This window comes from Sprattus sprattus (genome assembly GCF_963457725.1).
Source record: "Sprattus sprattus genome assembly, chromosome: 18".
Lineage (NCBI taxonomy): Eukaryota > Metazoa > Chordata > Actinopteri > Clupeiformes > Clupeidae > Sprattus > Sprattus sprattus.
The window spans coordinates 19,526,027-19,539,229 of NC_137916.1; the positions used below are offsets into that span (position 1 = coordinate 19,526,027).

Consider the following 13,203-nt stretch of genomic DNA (forward strand, 5'->3'; position numbering starts at 1 on the left):
CGGCTTTGTCTGATGGCTTGTGACTTTCCATCGACCTCTTGATCACATTCCCCAGCTTTTAAATGGGATTCAGGTCTGGAGATTGGGCTAGCCATGACAGGGTCCTGATGTGGTGGTCCTTCATCCACCGCTTGACTGACCTGGCTGTGTTGCATAGAGCATTGTCCCGCTAGAAAAAACACTCCTCAGAGTTGGGGAACATTGTCAAAGCAAAAGGAAGCAAGATTTCTTCCAGGACAACTTTGTACGTGGCTTGATTCATGCTCCCTTCACAATGACAAATCGGCCCGATTCCAGCCTTGCTGAAGCACCCCCAGATCATCACAGATCCTCCACCAAATTTCACAGTAGGTGCAAGACACTGTGGCTTGTAGGCGTCTCCAGGTCTCTGTCTAACCATCAGACGACCATGTGTTGGGCAAAGCTGAAAATTAGACAGAGAAGAGAAGATGAACTTAGAAGATGACCTCCAGTCCTCTTTGGTTCAATCCTTATGGTCTTTTACAAACCGCCACCAGGCAAAGTACAACGTTTTCCTGTAAGAAAGATTTGCTTCCCTTTGCTCTGACAATGCTCCCACACTCTGAGGAGTGTTTTATTTTTCCAGCGGGACAATGCTCTATGCCACACTGCCAGGCCAGTGAGGGTGTGGATTAAGGACCACCACATCAGGACCTGAATCTCATTAAAAACCTCTGGAATATTATCAAGAGGAAGATGGAAGATCACAAGCCATCAAACAATGCCGAGCTGCTTGAATTTTTTTGCCAGGAGTAGTTTAAAGTCAGCCAACGGCAATGTGAAAGACTGGTGGAGAGCATGCCAAGACACCTGAAAACTGTGATTGTAAATTAAGGTTATTCCACCAAATATTGATTTCTGAACACTTTCTAAGTTAAAACATTAGTATTGTGTTGTTTAAAAATGAATATGAACTTGTTTTCTTTGCATTATTCGAGATCTGAAAACACTGCATCTTTTTTGCTATTTTGACCATTTGTCATTTTTCTGCAAATAAATGCTCTAAATGACAATCATTGTATTTGAAATTTGGTAGAAATGTTGTAAGTTGTTTATAGAATAAAACTTAAATGTTCATTTTACTTTAACTCATACCAAAACCAGAGAAATTGATAATTTTGAACTGGTCTCTTAATTTTTTCTGCGGCTGTATATGTTGTGTAAGTAAACTTTAACCAGAGTCCAATTCCTTGTTTGTGCAAACTTACTTGGCCAATAAACGTGATTCTGATTCTGATGTGTTTTGCTGATGTGAATGATGATGTGAACAGCATTCCTAGGGCTTTGTGGAATTGTTTCCAACTGATCTGCACCACAACAACATATTGGTGGACATATCTTTATCAACTATTTCAGACAAAATATTTATCTTCTGTGGGATCCAGTGCTGGAGCTGTTCTGTGTGACTGTGAGCTTGTCGGGCTGCAACCCACAGCAGATCCGGCGCAACACGGCCCGTCTCAGTAGGATGTAGACCCACGGGTCCAGGATCTGGTTCCAGGACGCCAGGCGGAGACTCAGCAGAAGCTGTTGCTCTTGCTTTCGGATCGGATATGATGGAGGGGAACCGGCGAGAAACTTCCCAACCGACGAAGAGACACAAATCTGAGGTAGCAGAAAACAGAGCCAGATTAATTTCCTGTTTGTTTTTCTATTTGTTAAGAAAGATTTTTTTCGTCAAACGTATACATTCGTCAAAGACTTGGTTTTAGTATGTTAGTGGGCTGTGTGTTTGTACGTGTGTATGTATCTATGTGTGTTTGGCTTGTGTAGGGGTGATTTCGAATTTCCTGCTGATTTTTCTGGCACCATTGAAAAAGGCTTGTGTCGTTGAAGGACACAGCTACTCACCAGAAAAGGACACCAGCAAAGACATGACACCACGTTAATCACCGCCAGCTGTCCCATCATCTCCACGTCCAGTGAGTGTATGGCTGCTGATGCGCTGACAGGGCCCCGGTGCTTGGCAGTGCCATGCCTGGCTCTCCGCGAGGTCCTCCTGGCCTGTAGAAGCACCACTCCACTCACGGTGTTACACAGCACCGACAGAAAGAGCGCGGCGAGTTCAAAGCCAGAAAAGCTCAACACCAAGCCCGCGTGTGCCAGGGAGAGCGGCCCGTGCACTGGTAGGAAGCACCAGGTGCCGGGGTACTGCGGCACGTAACCTCCGACCGTCAGCAAGGGAAACGTTGCCAGGGAGAGTGCCAGGGAGACGAGAAGAAGCACCGAGAGGCGCACGTGTCCCACAGTGGCAACCGTGGCGTGCAGGAACGGTTGTGTGATGCCCATGCAGCGCTCGACCGCCATGGCGCTTCCAAGTAGCAGTGGGCACAGGGCGAAAAACACCATGCAGGCCCCGAACAGTTTGCAGAAGGCCCGCACCGGCTCAAAATACTGCTGCAGGGCTCGCTGCTGCCGTCTCTGCTCCAGGTGCAGGTAGAGGGAGAAAGCGCCCAGGGTCACCTGCCCTGCCAGGTCGGTAAGGAGCAGTGCGCTGGCCAACAGCACGAAGGGGGCTTTGGCACGACCGCGGAAGCGGGTATATGACCTCGATAGGACAGCCAGACCAGTGAGGTTGGAGATTACGCCGAGGCTCATGCTGAGGCAGGACATGCCGTAGGCTGGTGGGGTGTACGCTGAAGAGGGGGTTGTGTTCAAAGAGTGATTATGGATCACTGACAGGAAAATACTGCACTCCTGAGAGGGGACGATGTCCAGGGGAGAGGTGGAACAGTCATTGAAAGCCATCACCTGCAGAGGGGTTAGAGGTGCACAGGAGGAGTTTTTGCTCCTGGGTCATGGAGAAGACAGGGAATGTTACACACCAGCTGTCTGGGTTGTAGCATAGGGATATACCTCATCAGATCTCAAAACACTGGTTTCTATGGAGGAATGAATGAAAATCACTCATTCATGCACGCACACACACAGATATGAAGACACACACACACACACACACACACACACACACACACACACACACACACACACACACAGTACTTATCTCCCCACCCAGCAGCTCTGTAACCTCCTTCTGTAATTTTCATCATCATGTAGCTTGTTCAGAGATCATGATGTCCTCACTGGGCTTGGGTCTCCTCTGCTTGTGACCCTCCTTTTCAGGCCCATCCCCTGACACCCACCCACTCAAACCTCTCTTGTATACTGTAGGCTCCCACTCTTTTACTTGTGCCCTTATACCCACTTCATCCACATTTCATCCAACAGTAACACAACGGAAGTTGAGTGAAAGGCAATCAAGTACAATCAGTACAGCAATCAATTTAGCATCCTACACTTTGAGGAAAGGTGTTATTTGTATGTCAGAGCCAATCCATTGCTTTTCTCTGTCTCTGGTATTATTTCATGCATCTCAAAGTTTTTTATGCAATGGGTGGTGGCAAAAGAATGCAGTTTCCCTGCTTAAATTGGGTAGTGCATCAAGGCAACCTAATCCCACCAGCGTATGGATATGAGGTTGGAAAGGGTCACTCACAAACCTATCGTCTCAAAGTGAGAAGGGAAAATTTAATTTCCTTCTTGTACTTTCTAGACACAGAATGTGAACAGTTTATATTGTGTTCACAGATGGTCTGTGTTCCGTTATGATACTCTCCACATACCAATTGTCAGCACGTCAACAATTAGCCTCAAATCAAACCAGGCACATGTACAGACTTCAGCCATCGACAGGAGGTAATTTTCCTTTTACTTGCCTACACAAAAATTGTAATTTTATTTTCCATTTTCTCAAGTTTCTGCATCCTAAAAAGGACTGCACATCGCCCCCCTTCTGTTTGTTATCCCCCCCCAGACACACACACATACATGTGAATTCCAATCATACACAACACCATCAGTGATATATCAGTGTTGGTCAACTGATGAAGAGGAACTGAATTCACATGTACTCCCATCCGAAAACAGAGAAATATCAAACTAAGCAAAGACATTTAGTAGAACCTCAAGAAAAACAGTCTGAATCTGATGAATTCTCTAATCAAAGGGTGACATTATTAAGACTGGTTATCAAGTAACAGATATGAGTTTACTCACCCAGGATCTTAACTCTGCTTCCTTTGCCTACGTTGCCACCCGCTCTGCTCTGTCATGCTCTCGACTGCAGCCGGAATGCTCCTCTCTCACTGTGCTCTCTCTCCCTCTGTCCGTGGTCCACCCCATCCCAGTCTCTCTTTCTCTTTCTTTGTCAGCCTCTCTCTTTTTCTCTCTCTCTTCTACATCTATTTCTCTCTGTATCTCTCTCTTGTCTGTCTGTCTCCCCCTTTCTATTCTCTCTGTTTATTTCCCTCTCTCTCTCTCTCTCTCTCTCTCTCTCTCTGACAGTGCAATTACTTTGTTCTGTGTTTCCTTGTTTGTTAAATGCATCACCGAGATTATTTTAGATATTGATTGTGAAGTACATAATTGGCTGTGTTTAGCTGTTTTTTTGGGGGGGGGGTTCGAAATGAAAGACATAACATTAAAACACTTTCATTCAGTAAATTGGCAGGTTATTTTTATGCACCTTTCATCAACTGTGATAGGGAATGAGAGATTGTTTGTAATTGTCATTGTGATGTGCTGACTAATCTGAATAATCATTTGAATAGCACAATAACAGGAAATAAAAGGAAATAACAAAGGGCTGATTGACTGGCAGCGTTATAGACCTGTTTCTGTGTCCTGTGTCACTCGGGATCATGGGTATTGTATTTTTCAGGAAACAAGAAAACATAATCATTGCAATAGATTCACCAAAATGATGACAACGTTAGCCACCTTAGGCAAAAAGTCTTGTCATGCCCCTGAGTAGTACTGCAGCTTCCTCTGGTGGTGCCCATCCTAAAGCTGGACCATGACTGCCATAACATTCTGCATTCTCCTTACTCCTGTGAGCACAACCTCTAAAGTAATGTAAAGACGGTGGGTATATTTTGCTGACTGTTCAAACAGCTCAGGCATAACAAAGCACAGCACTATAAGGGTGTTGAGTTTGAAGGTGGTTATAAAGTGTGTGTGTGTGTGTGTGTCTTGTGTGTGTGTGTGAGAAAGAAGCTTATGTATTTCAAAGATTTGCAAACAGGAGCTATAACAACCGAATATAACTATAACAAATAATTGCCATCTGCCATCTGATTACCATCTGCCAGCTTTGTGGTACATATATTTAAAAGTCTGAATGTCTGGCAAATTACAGTGTATTTGTAGGAATATCACCATAAGCATGAACTTATAATATTAAAGTGTAAACATTTTTACTCGTCGAGATTACAGAAAATGAAAAGAAAATTATGGTACGAGCACTTGATGACTAGACAGTTGTTACTCTCTTTCTGTCTGTCTTCCCTTGTGTTCTCTTTCTTCCCTCTCTCTCTCATTCCTCCTTGAGCGAATCGGATTGACCCAGCAGGTCCTAATGGAGACAATAAAACAAAATTGTAATGAGGGGAAATCGATCGGTGTCCTAGTCTCCCCCCCCCCCTCTCTCTCTTATGGTGAGGCCTCGTTCTTTTGTATATCTGATGGGTGCCTAACATGAAGAGGACTGGCGAGCCGGTGAGAATGGTGAGAATGAGACACCATGGTAAAGCTAATGGGAAAAGACAGGCAGAAGTGATGAATCCCAGCAGGAGTGAGAAGGACATAAAAGCCCTCACACAGGACCTGCTGGCTTGTATGAAGCCATCAATTCTTTCTTGTACCGACGTTCCCTCTGCAACAGAGCAGAGCCCTCATTCCCCCTCCCTGTGCTGTACCTGCTCATTGCCTTCATTATTATGGTTTCCATTATGAGTTGCTTTTTCTTTTCTCCTGCTGGGGAAATGGCAAAGTTTGGTGATGTAGGGAGTCAAATATAGTTATATGGTAATACGATGGTGAGCTCAAACCAGTCCGGCTGTTGGTGTTTATCAAATAAATTGGTGTTTATCAACCAAATCAATTATGAATTGTTTATTTCAAACTTTGGATACTAAATGAAGTTGTTGCCAAATTATCAGTTTAACATAACGTAACGTACATACAACTGAAATTCCATTTCAACAACCCTTGGCCTTGTGGGTCGTTGAAAACCGAATGTGAGAGAGACACGAATCTAGCTGCCATTAGAAATGCAATGGTTTATATGTTGGGCTGTGAAGCAAATCAAATAAAATAAAAACCTGTCCCAGCACGAATCCATATATGACATGACATTGTCATGTCACAATGACATGAAAAGAAATGATACTGGGTTGACAGTTTCCACAGATTCCAACTGGACACAAAGAAAAGGTGAACCAAGAAAACATACAAATGGTCTGTATTTGATTTGTATTAAATGTAAAGTTAATGCTTTTTATATCCTCGATAAAGTTTCTCTCACTTTCTCCCCTTGACATGTAACACCTTCACCTCCAAAATGTCTCTTTTCCACTGCTTGTTTCAAATCCAATCTCACAGACACAATAATAACTTCCTTCTTTGTTTTCACATGTGGCATTAGGGGCCACAGTCTATGTTTTCCACTGTGCACTCATTGATATCTGCCAAGGGACAATGGTGAAAACAGTTAAGTTTCCACAGATGTGTCACGACTTGACACCCTGTGTCACCAGTTGGGACCTCCGGGCCTCTAGAGGCCGCCAACTCGAGTTTTACTTGTGCTGCCTGTGTTTTGTTTGTACATGTGCCATTGCTTATTTCCTGTGTCTTGTCCATGTGCTTCCTCCGGTTTGTGTATGTGGCCATGTGCTCCCTTGTTGTCTCTCCTTCCCTCACCTGTTCCCAATATCACCCTGTTTGTTAGTTTGATTTGTTACACCTGTCCCCTCTGCTATTTAAGTTCAGTGTTTCCTGTGTCCTTTGTCGGGTCGTTACTAAACGTCAGTCCAAGTCTTGTGTTCAGTCTCTAGTAGCATGGTGAGAGATTTTGTTATATGTATTCATTCTCTGCCTAGCTTCCTTGTTGTGTCTCTTGTTGTTTTTCGAGTCTTGTCTATTTTTTCCCCTGAGAGTTTTTGCCTTGGATCTTCTGTGCGTTAACCTTTTGGAAATAAAGCCTAAGTTCAATTGTATCTCGTCTGCCGTTGGATCTCTTCCTGCTAAACCCTGACAGAACGACCCGACCAAGATGGACCCAGCAGACCGGATACTTTTTGACCCAGATTGCGGAGTTTTTGACTGCGAGGCCAATAAGGCCTTACATTTGCTCCCCTGGGAACTTTTCTGGGACAATAGCTCATCAAGTGAGGAGGACCCGGACCCAGATCAACTCACAGAAGGTGCGTTTATTGATGGGGGTCCTATCCTAGGTGATCGCTTTTTTGAGAAGCCTGTAGTCAGAGGCGACTACACTGACTTCACCTATGGGGACAGTTCAGATGAGGAGGAAGAACTGTTCTCATCTCTGCTTGAGCCCGGACCCAGACGGGACTCACTGTTTGCGGGCAGTCGGTTGGCTTTCAGGCACACCCCGCTCAAGACGCCACCTCAGGTCTCGTTCCCTTCCATTCCTACGGTCCACTGTGAGCCCGGTGGGTGGATCGGGGGGGATTATTTCATGCGTGACCAGTACTTTATATACACGGATGAGTTGGTAATGGCTGACACGACTCCTGCACCTCGTCGAGGCCCAGCTCCCAGGCTGGCTCCTACACCTCGTCGAGCTCCAGCTCCCAGGCTGGCTCCTACACCTCGTCGAGCTCCAGCTCCCAGGCTGGCTCCTGCACCTCTTCAAGCTCCAGCTCCCAGGCTGGCCCCTGCACCGCGTCGAGGCCCAGCTCCCAGGCTGGCTCCTGCACCTCGTCGAGCTCCAGCTCCCAGGCTGGTCCCTGCACCTCGTCGAGCCCCAGCTCCCAGGCTGGCCCCTGCACCCCTTCGAGCCCCAGCTCCCAGGCTGGCCCCTGAACCTCGTCGAGCTCCAGCTCCCAGGCTGGCCCCTGAACCTCTTCGAGCCCCAGCTCCCAGGCTGGCCCCTACACCTCGTCGAGCCCCGGCTCCCCGGCTGACTCCTGCGCCTCGTCAGGCTCCAGCTCCAGCCCCTGAGCCATTCCTCACTCCTGCTGCTCCTGCAGCTCCTGCTGCTGCTCCGTCTGCAGTTGCCCCTCCTGCTCCGTGCAGGGCGACTGCCTCCGTCCCTGCTCTGCCGATCACTGACCTCATTGATTTCTGGTCCCTTCCTGTTCCAAACCTCCCTGCCCCCATAGTTCCTCGCTCACCTTCTCCTGCACCTCCTGCTTCTGCCCAGGCATCTCCAGCTCCAGCAACCCGGCCTACCCCTGCACCTCGCAGGGCCCCAGCTCCAGCTCCAGCAACCCGGCCTACCCCTGCACCTCGCAGGGCCCTAGCTCTAGCCCCAGAGCCATTCCATGCCCCTGTCTCCAGTGCCCTGACTGCCCCGGTCTCCAGTGCCCTGACTGCCCCGGTCTCCAGTGCCCTGACTGCCCCGGTCTCCAGTGCCCTGACTGCCCCGGTCTCCAGTGCCCTGACTGCCCCGGTCTCCAGTGCCCTGACTGCCCCGGTCTCCAGTGCCCTGACTGCCCCGGTCTCCAGTGCCCTGACTGCCCCGGTCTCCAGTGCCCTGACTGCCCCGGTCTCCAGTGCCCTGACTGCCCCGGTCTCCAGTGCCCTGACTGCCCCGGTCTCCAGTGCCCTGACTGCCCCGGTCTCCAGTGCCCTGACTGCCCCGGTCTCCAGTGCCCTGACTGCCCCGGTCTCCAGTGCCCTGACTGCCCCGGTCTCCAGTGCCCTGACTGCCCCGGTCTCCAGTGCCCTGACTGCCCCGGTCTCCAGTGCCCTGACTGCCCCGGTCTCCAGTGCCCTGACTGCCCCGGTCTCCAGTGCCCTGACTGCCCCGGTCTCCAGTGCCCTGACTGCCCCGGTCTCCAGTGCCCTGACTGCCCCGGTCTCCAGTGCCCTGACTGCCCCGGTCTCCAGTGCCCTGACTGCCCCGGTCTCCAGTGCCCTGACTGCCCCGGTCTCCAGTGCCCTGACTGCCCCGGTCTCCAGTGCCCTGACTGCCCCGGTCTCCAGTGCCCTGACTGCCCCGGTCTCCAGTGCCCTGACTGCCCCGGTCTCCAGTGCCCTGACTGCCCCGGTCTCCAGTGCCCTGACTGCCCCGGTCTCCAGTGCCCTGACTGCCCCGGTCTCCAGTGCCCTGACTGCCCCGGTCTCCAGTGCCCTGACTGCCCCTGTCTCCAGTGCCCTGACTGCCCCTGTCTCCAGTGCCCTGACTGCCCCTGTCTCCAGTGCCCCTGTCCCAGGTTCTCTTGCCCTTGTCCCAGGTGTCCCTATCCCAGGCACCTGTGTCCCTGTCCCAGGTTCTCCTGCCCCTGTCCTGAGCGCCCCTGTCTCGAGCCCCCCAGGCACCCCTGTCCAGCCACCAGATACTCTGCCCTTGCTTGGCTGGAAAACCGGCAAGCCACCAGACAGTCTACCCCTGCTTGGCCGCCCACCCGGTCGACCACCAGACTCTCCACCCCTCTTCTGCCGCCCACCCGGCTGGCCGCCGGACCCTTCCCTGTTCAGCCTGGTCCCTGCCTGCCCACCGTCCTTGCCCTGGACCCCCTCCACCCACCCTATGTGGATCTTTTGATTGACTTTGGGCCGTCTGGGATCCGGCCCTTAGGGGGGGGGTACTGTCACGACTTGACACCCTGTGTCACCAGTTGGGACCTCCGGGCCTCTAGAGGCCGCCAACTCGAGTTTTACTTGTGCTGCCTGTGTTTTGTTTGTACATGTGCCATTGCTTATTTCCTGTGTCTTGTCCATGTGCTTCCTCCGGTTTGTGTATGTGGCCATGTGCTCCCTTGTTGTCTCTCCTTCCCTCACCTGTTCCCAATATCACCCTGTTTGTTAGTTTGATTTGTTTCACCTGTCCCCTCTGCTATTTAAGTTCAGTGTTTCCTGTGTCCTTTGTCGGGTCGTTACTAAACGTCAGTCCAAGTCTTGTGTTCAGTCTCTAGTAGCATGGTGAGAGATTTTGTTATATGTATTCATTCTCTGCCTAGCTTCCTTGTTGTGTCTCTTGTTGTTTTTCGAGTCTTGTCTATTTTTTCCCCTGAGTTTTTGCCTTGGATCTTCTGTGCGTTAACCTTTTGGAAATAAAGCCTAAGTTCAATTGTATCTCGTCTGCCGTTGGATCCTTTCCTGCTAAACCCTGACAAGATGTCCAGGACAGGTGACTAGGACATGCTAGTATGTTACCTTTATTATGGTGTCAGTGCAGGTAGAAGTCATCAGAAAAAAAAGAAGATAAATGGCTATATTTTATGCTCCCTAATTTTTTACTGTTTTGACCCTGTGCCGGTGAAGAGTCCAAGGCATGAAATGGTACACATAACAAACTGTGAGTGTTTTAAAGTAGTATTTTTTACCTTTGCATTTGTCTGGATTGCCGATTTCATCTCACTCAAATGCAACACAAGCGTCAAAGTTGTGGATGTAATTATCGATCAAGGCCTCATAATCGGCTCTCTATATCATATTGTACTACGCCGTTGATACTGATGTAGTGGCCATATTACTTGTCATTCAGTTTGGTTGACTAAGGTGATAAGGGTTTGTATCCAATTTCAACCCTTAGACCTCCAGACTGACTATTGTACTATATCTGCTGTGTCTCTGGTGTTGGCATGTTTCCTTAGTGAAATAAATGGAGAGTGATTTTTTTTTTTTTTTTTTATCTCTTCAACAAGGAGTGATTCTCATTTAGCTTATTTGTCAATCTTCCCTCCGTCCCTCCCTCCCTCCCTTCCTTCCTTCCTTCCTCACGATCTAGTAATCCCTCTCTGTCATAAAAATGTGAAGGAAACAAGTTCTATCACCAGATACAAAGCTTTTGCGTCCGGTCCCCACTTAAATACTGTATTCCCAGGTGAAATGTCAGGAAGGTATGACGGTATGAAAGGAAGAGATACTGTCAAGCTGGAATCAGGGATTGAATCCAGGCTGCTGAATTGCTTAACCAATGTGTATCACACTGAGCAGTATAGGACCCAAGTGCAGATATTAGTGTGACAAAACTGTCACACACTGTCATCAAGAATTCATCCCAAAGCACAGAAGAGCCAGAATAGAAACAGACGGTAGGGGTACATCCAAAAGCACAGTAGATCTGGACAAAAACAGAAGATATCTCATGGTAAAGAACAGGGCAGAGTTAAAAAAAAACAACTCTCAAGCAGTTAACAGCTGGCAAGCAAAGAGAAAACCAAGAATGTCCAAAAAAACCTCACAGACAAGACAAAAGGGTAACTCCAGCGTGGTAAACAACTAGTACACAGAACACAGAGCCCCAGTGATGAGTTGGCCAAAAGGCCAGGTATAAATACTTAATAATAATATAATTATGTAATTAGTCACATAACTGTCTGGTGACCAGATGAGTACAGAAATTGGCAGGAAAACGAACAAAGGCAGGAAGTAAACACAAAAGGTGAGAGGTCAGGCCTGAAACACATGGACAACAAACACAAACACAGAGCACATGTTAATATCAAAAAAGGCCTGATTTTTTTCTTGTTGTATTTAGCTTAACATTTTATTTTTAGATCTACATAAAAATTTAAAAATACCGAGCTCCGGACCTTGATTACCTCATAGTTGGATACTGGCATGCTAATATTGTTTTTTTGTTTATTGATGTTGCTGCATTCCAATGTGTTGAGGCCCTGTATTGTCTAAACACAATCAATTTGTGATAATTTCACCACCTTATAGTAACTAGACAATGAGAACAGACCAGACCAGAAGACAATTTGGGGGTGAAATTAAGGAAAAGTGAAAATTATCAATCTATTCTTCCCAATTCCCTTCAGCAGGTGGGAGGTGAAGCATTAGCAGCCATGCCTGGTGTACTCCCCCAGCTGTCTTTTTCCCCTTACTGAGAGTACACACGCACACGCACACGCACACGCACACGCACACGCACACGCACACGCACACGCACACACACACACACACACAAACACACACACACACACACACACACACACACACACACACACACACACACACACACACACACACACACACACACACACACACACACACACACACACACACACAAATACACACACCACACACACTCACAAACAGCCATATTCTCATGCCCTCTGAGCTCATAACTACTGCAACACCATTTTATGAATGTTGCACCACAGAGTTTTGAGAGTTTTATTTTAGAGTTTATTCTCTGTGGACATGTGGCAGTGTGTCTTGCAATTCATTGCAATATCCTTGCTATTAGAAAAAACAGACTGAGAGGAACCTCTGTGTCCCATCATGAGCATGGGGGTGGGTGGGTCTGGGACACCAGACACCACTCTTGAGCCTTCTGGAGGTGTTGTGGGCCCTAATTCAACAGAACCCTGATGAACGACAGTACCTGCTTGACAACCCAAGTGAAATGCTCATGAAGGCATTATTATTGTTGTTGTATCATGCTGCTCAGGTGGTGTGGTCGGGCAGTCGTGTTGTGTTAAGCACTTTGTGGGCTACAGACAGTGCATGTTGTCCTTTATTCTTGGTGCACCAGCTATTTTTAACCGATTTCAGGCCATTTCTCTCATTGAACTGCAGGATTTAGTATTGCACATGAAACCCACTGCATCCCCCCATGATGCCATTCCCTCTTCTATCATAAAGGATGTTTTTGATGCAGTTGGCCCCTCTATTCAGGTAATTCTAAACTCATGCCTCACATCCGGCACTGTCCCTACATGTTTTAAGCATGCGGTTGTCCAACCCTTGCTTAAAAAACACAACCTTGATGCTGAATGCCTTAAAAATTACCGCCCCATCTCTAAGCTTCCTTTTTTTTCTAAAGTTTTAGAGAAAGCTGTTTTGTCACAGTTGACTCCCTTTCTAACCACCCACCACATACTAGAACCCTTTCAATCAGGTTTTAGATCCCTTCACAGCACAGAAACTGCCCTGCTTAAAGTAACTAATGATCTGCTCCTCACTTTGGATTCTGGACATAATGCCATCTTGATATTACTTGACCTTAGTGCTGCTTTCGACACTGTAGATCACAACATCCTCCTCACCCGCCTGGACCAGCAGGTGGGTATCAGGGAGACTGCATTACTTTGGTTTAGCTCTTACCTTAAACATAGGACTTTCTCTGTCTCTATAGGCCAGTTCTCTTCATCATCTGCCCCTGTCTCTTATGGGGTCCCTCAGGGGTCCATACTGGGT

General features: G+C 47.9%; 1 protein-coding gene across 1 annotated transcript; it reads right to left on the reverse strand.

The window, feature by feature from the left end:
- Positions 1-1,386: 1,386 nt before the first annotated feature.
- Positions 1,387-3,150, reverse strand: ptger1c (prostaglandin E receptor 1c (subtype EP1); the record flags this gene model as incomplete). Its single annotated transcript, XM_080856203.1, has 3 exons — positions 1,387-1,626; positions 1,873-2,772; positions 3,106-3,150. 3 exons carry the CDS (start codon positions 3,148-3,150, stop codon positions 1,387-1,389), a joined length of 1,185 nt encoding a protein of 394 aa, XP_080712329.1.
- Between the last annotated feature and the right edge of the window lie 10,053 nt (positions 3,151-13,203).